The 12,957-nt window shown below is 35.7% G+C and overlaps 1 protein-coding gene across 6 annotated transcripts in view; it reads left to right on the forward strand.

The window, feature by feature from the left end:
• The window catches only part of ITSN1 (intersectin 1), a 136,584-nt gene that overhangs the window by 77,784 nt on the left and 45,843 nt on the right, over nucleotides 1–12,957 (forward strand). For all 6 annotated transcript variants that reach the window (XM_056328932.1, XM_056328933.1, XM_056328931.1 and 3 more), the window contains 3 exons: nucleotides 3,268–3,497; nucleotides 4,873–4,994; nucleotides 11,931–12,175. In XM_056328932.1, the coding sequence (XP_056184907.1) occupies nucleotides 3,268–3,497; nucleotides 4,873–4,994; nucleotides 11,931–12,175 (597 nt within the window). The remainder of the gene's footprint in view (nucleotides 1–3,267; nucleotides 3,498–4,872; nucleotides 4,995–11,930; nucleotides 12,176–12,957) is intronic.

Genomic DNA, 12,957 nt, shown 5'->3' on the forward strand with positions numbered 1-12,957 from the left:
TAAATAATTGACGTAAAACCTATGCCTTTAAAAATCTTAAAGATCGACTTCTTAAATAGCAAGCTTTCTAAGAAAACAGCTTCCTGCCGCAAAGAAATAATGACACTAAATATGGTAATTATGTTGGGACTTTTCCTTGAAAACAAGAAGGCTGCTGAGGTACTGGAAGTATAGAAATAGTAAATAATAAAATACTCCACTTCCTTACAGAAAAGTGGAAATTTAAAAAACAAACTTAAAAAAGGAAAAACTTCTGCCATGGAAAACTTCATGTCTGACTTTTCATGCTAGTTGAGCATTCAGACTTTATTGGTAATGCAAAACTTTGTGCTGTGCAGCTATTCAAGCTTCTAAATAATTGTAATTGGTATAACTCGTAACAAGCAGTCTACCAAGTCTTACTGATTTCCAACAGACACCAAAATGAATAAGGTAAATGATTAATACTCATAACCTGGATACTACACCATAATGGTTACAGACGTATGCTGCCATGTAGTAGTAGCTCTAATGAAAGCAAAGAAAGAACGAATAATCTAAGATCATAATTCTGTGCACTTAAATCTTTGGCTTAATGGATATCCACAGTCGCTTTATACTGAGAACAATCTTAGCAATTTTTTATTGGTAATTATGCACTGAATTGTGCACATACTTCATTGAGCAAACAGATATACAGACATACATATTTGGGGATGGTAGAGGTCTTTAAGACCTTTTATGGCTAATTAGTCTTTATTAACTTAACGCTAATTCCATGCAGATTTGTATGATTGTGGGAGTAATATACAGGTCAGAGGGAAAAAAACCCTACATTTGAGTAAAATGAATAGAGCTTACTCTTGGTGTTTGGGACAAGAACTGCATGAGTGGTATAATGCAGTTGGTGAGAGAAAAAAAAATTGAAAGAGTAAAAAGCAAGTGCAGGTAAATCCTAGCTTAGAGGCCATATCCACAATAATTAAAACATCGAGAGTCTTGAAGTAAGGAAAAGAGCAGAATGTCAAGTTTTCTGTTCGTAACCTTAAGTTCTGGTACTTGGGCCTGGGCTTCTCAGTCTCTTCTTACTACCTTTTTTGTCTTCAACTTGTGATAATTAGCTTTCATAACAATCAAACAAGAAAATTCTGCAGGTTCTATGGAAGGAAAAAGGAAATCAAACATACGCCTCCCCCCCCCCCCGCCCCACTAGATTGTTGCCTGCTTGCTCCAGCAGTTAGAGCAAACGTGGTTTTTAAGTATAGGAAGATTTAATCACTTCTATTAGAAACATAATTAAAAACTCAGTTTCCCATTTAAAGCCCATCTGACTAAACTCACCAGGTAAGACAACATTCAAGTCAAAAGAAAACTGAGCTCTGTATGCCTGTGTGGTACAGCTTCAGTGTTACAACAAAACTGCTGAGTAATTGGCTCTGAATGCTTTGCAGGTGAATATACAAAGGACAAATGCAGCAATTAAAATAAGAAGTTGTCAGAACAGCGAATTTATTAACTTGTTAGATGACTTGCATTTAAGGCAGAAAAGTGTAACAGTATTTCGTAAAGGAGGAAGTGATATTCTTCACTCTGGTATCTTAACTTCTACTCGTGGTGTACTGATCTAAAATATTGAAACAATATCAGCGGTTTAATTGACAACCAAAGATTTTTTTGAGCTTGTAAGTTAGTAGCTGCCATCTTAAACAGCTTGCTGTGATGCATTTGTCACTAATTTTGTAAGTATGAAGAAAGTATGAAAGTGGAATGGGTTGTGGAACAAAATAAAGCACACTGTGCATCTGTTATAGCCCTTTAGAGTTATATTTAATGGTGCAAATTGTTTCTAGCAGAGATGACTTACTCTTGTCTTGTCCTCTGTCAGAGGGGAAGGACTTGTTAGTTTTCACAGTTGGGAATGTGAAATTTTCTGAATAGTTCTACAGGAGTGCTGTATGAAGCTTGCAGATGATTTTACTCCTTGCAGCTCAACAGGAGGATCAGGACTACCATATTTTCTGATTACTACTTTTTTCTTCTTCTTCTTTTTTTTTTTTTTTTTTTTTTTTTTCCCCTGATTTGGCTGGTTTGAATCTTACCTAGGGACGTTTGTGGCTTTGAGAAAATAAGCAGAACCATTTTGTTTGGTGTTCTTGACTTCTTCCTGTATTTTTTGAGCTGAAGTCCATGCTGAACAGATAAAAATTGAAGTGTGTAATTTGCTGCTTATTGGGTTTCAGGGAAAACAATGGTAAGAATTCATTATTGAAAATGTCTGGCAATAGCTGTAGTTGATATCTACAGGCCTAGATTAAATAAAACGAATTGTGGAGCAAATGAAAAAGGTAACTTGCAATGCTGATATAATGGAATACACAGATTGCTTACATTGGACCACGTGGGAAGAGATTTTCGAAAGCAGCCTTATGTGGAACTGAAGGGCTTATGTCTGGATTCTTGGATGCCAAGAAGTTTTGTTTCTTCACACAAGGGAGAATTTTTTTCTTCCTCTTTTTCTTACTCCTTTCTCCATATGGTTCATCACTAAAACCAACTGCATAGGATTTATGAATGCCATGGAAAACAGTGAAAAGACAATACATAAAAGTATTGAATCCCCAAGCTGAGACTCAGACGTTGTTGAGTTGAAGAGGTGGGACTGAAAGTGTAAGATACTGAATGTTATCAAGCTTATGATTTGCAGAGTAAGAGTAAGACCAAAGTAAGACACTGTTCCAAGATACCTGTGTGAGGTTTCATACAATAAATAGAAAAACACAGGTATATATTTATTCTCATGTTATTGTAGAGAAGATATTACAGCCTCAATAAAGTAAGTAAAGCATTTACAAATCTCTGAAGAACTCAGACAAGAAAAAATAGTGTTGAATAATATTTTTTTCCATCTTACATTTAGCTCCAAAAGGTAAGTAGTTTATAACTTCTGTATGCTCAGGTTGCTCAATACCTCTTCTAGAGTTCTGTGGAATTGTATTGTAAAGGTACAGAATTGATATGTGAGTTAAAATAAAATTTTAAAAAAGATATTTATTTAAATGCAAAGAAAAAAGCAGCTCAACGCAATGGAGGCCTGCGCTTAGTATTAGGTTACATTAACTAGTATTCTCTTGATTGTCTGAGAGTCACAGCTCTTTCTTTATGAATACATATGGAGTCATGCAAAAGTCATAGAGTGCACTTTATACTATAGATCACACACAAAGACAACTAATGTTTATGATCTTTTGTTTGACTGCCTTAAAAACACCCACCTTAACTGTCCAACAGGCGAATCCAGGAACGGGATAAACAGCGGCTTGATCGAGTACAACCAGAAGAAGAACTTCAGTGGCAAAAAAAAGTTCAGGAAGATGAAAAGCAAAAAAGGGAAGAAATATCTAAGAAGAAGGAAAGTGAGGATAAGGGGAAACAGGAAATGCAAGAGAAACTGAGTAAACTTTTCCAACCACATCAAGAGCCCGTCAAGCCAGCTGTCCAGGCTCCTTGGTCAAATGCAGGTAGGGTAAAAAAAAAATAATCAAGAACAGCTGTTGCATGTGCTTCTTGAACAATTCTGTCTTCCATTTAATACAGAAGAATATTATGTTTCAAGGTTGGTTTGTTAGTCTAGATAAAGTAAATCATGCATGGATGGAGCTCTAGAATCCAAAAAAAGTTTTTCTTTTAGGCTTCACTATTTTTCCTAAAAGTATGGTGTTTAGCAGAGTGTAAAGCACAGTTAATGAGACTCACAGTGCCAGCTGAAGAATCTTAACTGTAAGTTGTGAGATCGTGATGCAAGATGTCAAAAATTATTTCTTTGTTTTTCTTTACATTTTTTATTTTGATGTGGAATATATGCCTTGGGATTTTTTATAGTAGCAGTATCTAATTTAGTTATCCTTCTTTCTCTTCGCCCTTCCCCGTGCATGTTGTTTACCAAACAAATGATCTGAAGTCTAAGATTCAATCCCCTTTTTTCTGCTATGCACATGATCACTTTCAGCTGAGAGCTTTTTCTCTGCATTATAACCTGATTTTTGCCCCTATTGGGAATCATGGTTCCCCCTTAAGTGGCTTTGATACATACACAAGAGAACTGATTGGGAATGTGATACTTGTTTGAAAATTTGATCAAAGGATTGCATAAAAGGGAAATTACCTTCTGTCTTTTAGCCCAAATCTAGAATTGACTTGATCTAATATGTCCTCTTGCTAGGTTTTGTTTGTGCAGAGTAGCAGAGGGAACTTTTATGACTGAATAGACAAAATAGGAAGTGCATTATACAAAAGCAATTTAGCTTATACCTTTGGGGCTTTTCTGTATTCTTTTTCTAATAATACATCTTTAGCATGTAATTTTTTTAATACATCATCTGTAAGTGACCTCTTTTCAGCCAATCTATATGTACTAGAACATTTTGAAACATCTTTCCTGGAAGTATAGTCAGGCTGCAAATGAAGCTGCCACACAAGCAGGCTCCAAAAGTATTCGGGATACCATTGATATATGCCAGAACATCACTGTTTGAACCTGTGGCTGATAAGATTTAACCTAAAAAATCATTGAAGCATTTGAAGAGTCATATATGTTGCATCATAAGTACATGAATCTTACTACAAAAATAGTTGTATATATCATAAAAGTTAAAATATAGTAATATTTTACCTGGTATTTATAAAATAGTAAGAAAATTGTATTTTAAATAATTCATTTTGATATTTTCCCTTGTGTAAAGAGAGGACAATATACTTCCTACAGACAATGTATGGTTTGTTAATTTTTGTTGCCACTTTCACCTTGTTTTTCAAATATCTAAAAAATAATGTGTTGTGATATTTTATTTTTTCCTTAACCTTTATATCTGTGTGGGGTTTTTTTCCTTTGCTCAGAAAAAGCTCCTCTAACCATTTCTGCTCAGGAGGATGTAAAAATAGTGTACTATAGAGCACTGTATCCTTTTGAATCAAGAAGCCACGACGAAATCACTATTCAGCCAGGCGACATAGTCATGGTAAGAATTGTGATATTACTTGAAAAAATTACAGAAGTGTTTGTGTGATTGAAATTATATATGGCAAGATTTTTTTATAGACATGAGAAAAATATTTCGGTGAATACCAAAATTATGTGATATGACATAGTAACCCTATTATAATAATGGATAATTTCTAACAGTTCATTCTGAGTGTAAAGTTTAAATATAATCTGAGTAAATAGTTATCACTTTTAGTATACTGAGGCAGGTGTGTCTGTCAATGTGTTTAAAAAGGTTCCTGTACAGAAGTTATCTCAGTGAGAGGTGTCTGTCCTCCAGGGTACCTAGGGAGTAAAGTTCCTGTTATTGAGACAGTGGCTATTATGTGTGGAACCAAAAACTAGCTTTGATGAAATATGTTTTTATTAAGAAATTTACCTTTTTATAAGAATAGTAAAAGAGCGGTGTAAAGTTTTTAATTTGGAAAATTGCCTTTATTAAGAGAATGTGATGTCCAGTGTAATACTATGTGAAACTATTACAATAAACTACAAGATGACTATACTTCCATCATGATCACATATAGTCTTTGTATGGTGCTGACACTTCTTCAGTAATATTGGAAATTTTTATACAGCTCTTCTGGTGGCAGTTCTTGACATTATGATCTAGAGCAGGGGTCCTCAAACTTTTTAACCAGGGGGCCGGCGTGCAGATAAAGTGGCAGGCAGTCATCTGCGGCTGCTTGGCTTCCCCCCCCAGCCCCCGGTGGTGGGGGGGACGGACGGGACGGGACGGGTTCTGTAAATAGTGGGGGCCAGATTGAGGACCCTGGGGGGCCGTACCCAGCCCGTGGGCCGTAGTTTGAGGACCCCTGATCTAGTGTAATTGTAACTTGAAATTTTTTGTATGACTTACTGTTTTTGTTTTTAATCTACTTAAGTCTTTTTTTGAGATACTTTTACATTTAAAGAGGATACACAGTAGGTAAAACGTCATTTCTAAAAGTGGAAACTTCAAAGGTTAAACATTTGGTTGCAGGTGTGTTCGTACAGAATTATTTCCTTTCTTTTGTGTGTTTTGTTTTTTGGTTTGTGGGTTTTTTTGGTTTTTTTTTTAAGTAGATGATGAGATACAGGGATGTGGTCAGCCTATAACTGTCAGGTTAAACTCTAAAGCAATATTCTGCTTTTGTCTTTAGTTATTTCTAAAATTATAGTTCTATTGTTAATGACTGCAGTTATTAAATGTATATGTTAATATTAATAAATTACTAGTGTGATCTTAACAAGCATATGTCTATTCATAATGAAAATTCCTAGTGTTACTATTAAATGAAACCTTGTTCACTGTGGGAAGGTGTATTCATTATAGTGTTCTACCCAGCAAAACAGACTTTAAGAGCTATTGCATTTTGGCACAATTTAGTAAGAATTGTTTTTTGAAAAAATACTCTTTGTAGACTCTCATAAGTTGTAATGATAACTATTTTTAAAAAAGCTTGTTTTCTGGCGAGATGAGCCTTCCTGTCTCAGCCTTTTTTTTGGTTTCGTTTTGGTTTTGTTTTTTTCATCGATTCAGCTGTGTTTCACTGATGTGTTTGTGAGGCATTAGAAGCGCTTTTGGAAACAAAAGGCAAATCCTGGATTAGTAGCACTACTGAATGACTCGGAGGCCCGATGCCATTCTGTATAACAGTGCAACGTAGTGTTATTATGTGTCAGGAAAATAGTATTGGTCAGTCAGCAGTTAAATGAGAGAGGATACAGGTGCATGGGTCTCCTTAGGCTATTGAAAAATGCTGTGTTGTCTGGCTTTCTTGGGAAATAGATTGTAGCCTAGGCATGGAAACTGTTTTCATCCTTGAGAAAAAGCGATCACTATTAGGTAGACTTGCAGGGAAATAACATTTTTTGCCAGAAAAAGTATATTTTTAAAGAGCACTTCACACATTTCAAATAGAGACTTTGAGGTTATCTGAATCTTTCTATATGTTAATTTTGTACTTCTATTTTAACTTACCCTACAAAAGTAGGGTAACTACTCTCAATTTTCATTAACTAACTTCTGACTCTAATTAAACCTGATGACTAATTCTTGTGGGATTTATCTCCTGCTCTTAGTAATTGCTTAAATGGGCTACTCTTAGAAAAGTTAATATAAGTAAGACACTTCTGTGAAATATGTTATAATTTTACCTTGCTTTAAATCATTGCTTTCCTGATGGAGGTTAAAAGGGAATGGGTAAGTGTGCTATATGACTGTTAGGAAGTCTATGCAATTTATTCATTTTCATAAATACAGATTTTGTTAACATTTAGTTTACTTGTTTTTAAATTCACCTTGGGTAAAATTAACAAGCAAGCTCACATTGTCAAAAGTAATTTAACTGCAATGGACCAGAACTTACTTTTGATAATGGGCATTTGGACTCCTAGACTCTTCTCTGTCTTTAAGTGTTTGTTGTGTCCTGTGGGTCTAAAAGGTTTGAGTTGATGTTTTTTGGAAATTAATAATTTACAAGCTTACATGTTAAAGTGTGTCTAATTTATGACATAAATGCAACTCTGTAGTTAAGCTGACCTATACAGTTAGGAGTTTGTGTGCAACAGAATAAGTATTGCTTAGAATAACTGTGTTCTAACTTAGGCAAATCTAACACTTCACCATTTTAACACTTATAAATGGCTTTGTGTGTGCTTGTGCAATCATGTCCTATAATCGTATAGCTGTATAGAAGGTACCACCCAAACTGTAACTGCCGTGAGCAAAGAATTCAGCTGAAGCTCAAATCCATTGACTGTGCACATGGAAACCAGGCCTGAATCCTGGATGTAAATAGGACTGCAGAATTCATTATGTCAGAATGACTTGTGGCTTTAATAGATGTATAGCTTGTAAATAGTTTTTATGACAGTGTAATGCACTTTTACACTGTGCATGAATCTTAAAACCTGTCTTGGTGGAAATGAGGGAGAAGGATGAGGGTTTATTCTGAAATAAGTATTTGCAAATTTGAGGAGGGCTTTCTTCTCTCTGACTTTCCAGTACACATTAGTTATCTGTAGCACTGGTGTGTCTTGTGTAATGGTTTAGCAAGTGCATGGGGTGTGGGCTGTATTTTTTTAATTCTTCTACTTTTTAATTACAGGATTTTTATATTTTCTCTTAATGTGGATTTCTGCTTTCTCAGCTTCTTACCTTACTATGTACTTGAAATTTATTTCGCTGTAAGATAGATTGATTTATAATCCTAACTATAATTTAACCAAGCTTTTGTCTGGGAACAAATATTCCGAGCCCAGAAGGCCGTGCTTCTTTCAGGGCTCTGTCTGTTCAAGAGCTTAAGTTTCTATGATGTGTATGAATATATGTACACAATGTATGGAATTCTTTTCCTTTGGATAGCTCTTCTACAAAGCAAGTCCTGCTGGCATTTGCTGCTCTTAGGGTCCAGCTTGAAGTAAATGAATGGATTCTGTTGTTGCTGATAATATTTTGTGTAATAAAGCTTATTTAAATAAACTTAAGCGTAATTTGGTGAAATCCAGGTGGGTTACTGAATTACTGAACTGTAGTGGCTCTGATAGCAAGAGGACATAAGCTAAACAGGAGATTCATGAAGAAGCTTCCATGGAAAGTCTAAAATTAATGATAGTTTCTTATGAGTTTGATGGTGAGAATTAGAATGAATGTTCTTTGTATTAGACACATAGACAGCCTCGTTGTGTTAGATCCTGTGTAGGCGTAATCAGCATATGGCCTCTGGCCCACGGTTGATATTCAGCATTGTAACAGGAATTCCAGTAGTCTCAAAATATCTATATCAAAAGCCTACAAGTAGATTAGAATTAAAATTGTCATTGAATGGATAGATAGTTGAACAAAACAGATAATGGTACTCTGTTTAGCTTTGATTAAATACTTTTTGTTAGAATATTAGGGTGTTGCTTCATAAAAGAGGGCTTCTCTTACTGTGTGCATGCACTGCATACACAAGCCAAGTCAAAGTGGAGTAGACCACTGCAAAGCCAGTCCTTCTGTTGACAGAGCTGCTAACTGGATGTGTTGCTTTCGCTGCTAAGGTTTGGGTTGCTGTTACTCCTGTCACTTGTGTTCAGTTGCTGGAACTAAGTAGTTGTAAGCTGTGGCTCTAAAGCATATTTGAATAAATAAAACATAAAACAACACATGCTATAATTCTCTGTACAGGTGTACATTTAACATGTAGTTGTATTTTGGAAAAAAATCTGGGATAGTTTGTTGTAGGGGCTTGGGGATGGTAGGTGTAAAAATATAAGGAAATTAGAACAAATTCATTTAAAAAAAATTCAAAGGAATTTATTTAAAGTTCCACTACTGCACTACAAAACCAGATGCAAATTATATTTTATACGAATAACTAAGAAGCCAGATTTTTTGAGTTACAGAGTTAAAATTATCCTTCAAAGTGCCTTTTCGGAAGTATACCTAGAAAACATAATTGAACAAACATAAATTTGACTATCCTAATAGGCTGGTTTATGAATTATTATAACTTAAAACTGTCTTCTAAAGAGACATTAAATTGCTTGGTTTTGACACCCTTTGGGAAGTGGTTGGTTTTTTTCTCTGCTTGTACAAAGCATTTCTTTCTGAAAAAATCACAGTGGTTTTTGTATGACTGATTCATTTCAAAGATGCCCTCTTTAGAATATCACCTAACAGATTTTTTAGCTTTTCAGTCCCTATTCTTTGTATGTCAGTGTTTCTAGTTACTACTTGACTAATTGAATGAGGGTAGAAACTATGTGACTATTCTTAGGTTTTTAGGATATTCAACTTGACATCAGGTGCTGACAATCCATTTCTCCCTCCCCCTTCCAAGAGTCACCCTGTGCTGTGACCTTCCATCACTCATACTGCTGCTTTAACTGCAGTGGAAATTTTGCTCTGCACTGCAGTAAAACCACATTGAACCGGTCAAGCATGTAGTCCATATCTCTGGCTTTGCTTTGAGTTAATAGGGACTGAGACAGAAGATGGACCCAACAAAAAGCAGAAGTAATGTATTGTTTTGCCTCAAAAGAGGGTTGTGGGATACAAATTACAACAGGAGGCAGTCAAAGAGTCAACAACTGGCCTAAGGCGCATTAGTCTATCAGCAACTCAAGTGAGTGGTCCATCAGCTTCGTAGGTATCAAACAAGTAATCAGAGGCAGAAGCTTTGCTGCTTCCATTTCAGTCACTTCTAGGCAAAAGAATGGTCCCACTTTTAGTCTAGAGCGACTAGTTTGCACCATTACCACAAATAATTTTTCTTGCCACTAATTTCCTTTCTTTCTCCAAACAGGCATCTGATGGTGTTCTATTTTGTTAAAATTGATAGAGTGAATTCATAGGTGTGTTTCAAACCACAGAAGCATCTAGCTCAAGACCCCCTACTATATGCTGGTTTTCCTGGTGTCATATACTGAAAACCCCTTTGAGAAAAGGATACTATTTCTTATTCCTTAGCTCATAAAGCATTATCAACAAATCCCTTACATTGATAATGGATTTTTAGGGAATGGTGTCAGGTGATTTACAAGTACAGATTTAAGGATCCTTGCCTGCCCTACTGTTATCTGCTACAGACAACTCTTGAATTACACTGTTGTTTGAAACCCTTGCATATTTTGAAATACTGATTGCTACTGGGCTAAACAGATGAGAGAAGTTCTTGCCAAAGACCAGCCACAGCATAAGGTTGGTCATCTGACTTTTCATTACTGGCCTGATTTTACTTCTGACTTGACCATTGCTGGGGAATCTGCAGCTACCACAGCAGGTTGTTGTACAAAGTAGGTGTTATTTACATATCAAAGGTGCAAACCCTATTCATATGTAAGGATTTGCTTGAAAACTGAGATTCTTTTGACCTACCAAAGAGATCAGATAGCTAGAACACCAAATTTGCCAAAATTATTACTGAACACAATTACTGCCTTTTTTTCTTCTAAAAAATTTCTGCAACTGACATGGCCTTGGAGGTATTTAGCCACCGTATCAGTTCACCAGGGGTAGCATAGTGAATTATTTGTCTTCTCTGCAATTCTTGCTGAATGTAGTAAGCTGCAGCTCACAGAAATTAAACTAATCATTTTTGTTGAAATAACACACTAAGACAGTAGTCTGTCAGTAGAGCTTGGAGAACAGATGTGTGAAATGTTTAAGAAGAGTTCACAGGAAAGTGTGAAATTTGCAAAACCATAGCTTAATAAGATTATAATAATCAATAAGTAGGAATTGAAATGCAGTTGCAAAAATGGCCCTGTTTCAACCTGTCCTTTATGGCTTGGCAAAGATGTTGGAGTGAGGTGAAAGAACAGAGGCCTGCAAATTTATGTATGAAATCTTGCCACAGAATTGTTCTGTATAAATACATCAGCAAATCTGTGGCTATGCCTTGTTGGATGGGTGTTTTTTGTAATATGCTGTGGGGTTTTGTTGTATTTTCTGTAAGAGAGAATCTAGGAATATTGTTTTAAACTGTGTTTTCTGTTAGTTAAAACAGAAATATCAATATTTAAGGGATTTCTGTAGAACTCACTTCTCCCAAATCTGCTGTACTATGACAGACTTTCAAGCAGCTGTTTAAAAAGCCTTGCCTGGTTTATGCATTAGAACTGAAACAAAACCTCTCTACCTCACCACCAATAAATCCTTTTAATTTTGGCTTGAGGGGAAAGAAGGAAAAGAAAAAAAAGAATTGCAAAGCAGTAGTACGTTGCAAAATATTCCTTTATCTATTAATATGCCATAGAAGGAATAGCTGTCAACTTTCAAAGGTAAATTACAAAATTCTGCCTAGGTGGAACTTGTATTTGTAATGAAGGTGTCACGTCTCTGTAACTAGAGAAAGTTAATTACTGTGAATGAGGTGGATTGTTTTAAGTAAAAATTCCATTTGTATGTTATGTTTCTTAACTTTCTACCTTAATGTGTCTACAGGTGGATGAAAGCCAGACTGGAGAACCAGGGTGGCTTGGTGGAGAATTGAAGGGGAAAACTGGATGGTTCCCTGCAAACTATGCAGAGAAAATACCTGAAAATGAAGTTCCAGCTTCTGTAAAGCCAGCAGTTGAGGCGGCTGCTGCACCTAAAGTTTCTGTGCATGAAACCACTACATCGCTAGGAACTCCTGCTCCTACAGAGTGTACTACAACTGCCAATAACTGGGCAGACTTCAGTTCAACGTATGTTTGGTAGTGGTCATTACCTTAAATATGGTGGAGTCCTTTTTAATCGATATGACTGTGGTGGCAGTTAAAACAGAGTATCAGGATTGCAAAATGAAACCAGCTTGTTTGAAGTGAAGCATTTTTTCCATAACAAATAGCTAAAATCGCAGCCTTGTGAAACTTTAACCATGTTTCCATCATATCTGCCTGAGCAATGCAGAAGGACATATCACAAATAGGAGACATTCCTAAGAGGATGGTGACATGGTGGAAATCCCAAAGTGGTCACCTTCCTCCTTTTAAATTAATTAACACCAGTCCTCATTGAAGGTTTCCAACTTGGATTATGTAAAATATGATAATAATAGTTAACATGAAAAGATGATTTATTAATTCCTTATCACAGCATTAATAAGACTGATGCAAGTGGAACATGTGCCCTTCTCTATATGTCTTGTTAACTCAGTGTAATGCTCTGTGCAGTATTATCAACCCTATGTAAATGGGGTTGGGTATGTAATTGTCTTATCTTTGGATCATATAATACATATTTATAAATTGAAATCTAAATTATCTTAGCACAATATTATAGTACATGATATGTTCTATTTAAAAATTTTCATCAAATAGGTCACAGGAGCATTTCCAGTTATTTAAACTTTTTCTGTTTTACTACAGTCATTTTTCTGAAGGGGGGGGGAGGGTAAGACTAAGTCTTGAGCTTTCTGGAGATGTCTGGCATGTACTGGATTTTATTGTTTTGAATAAACTATACTTTTGGCAAAGCTGTTTCTACC

This window comes from Falco biarmicus, chromosome 2, assembly GCF_023638135.1.
Source record: "Falco biarmicus isolate bFalBia1 chromosome 2, bFalBia1.pri, whole genome shotgun sequence".
Lineage (NCBI taxonomy): Eukaryota > Metazoa > Chordata > Aves > Falconiformes > Falconidae > Falco > Falco biarmicus.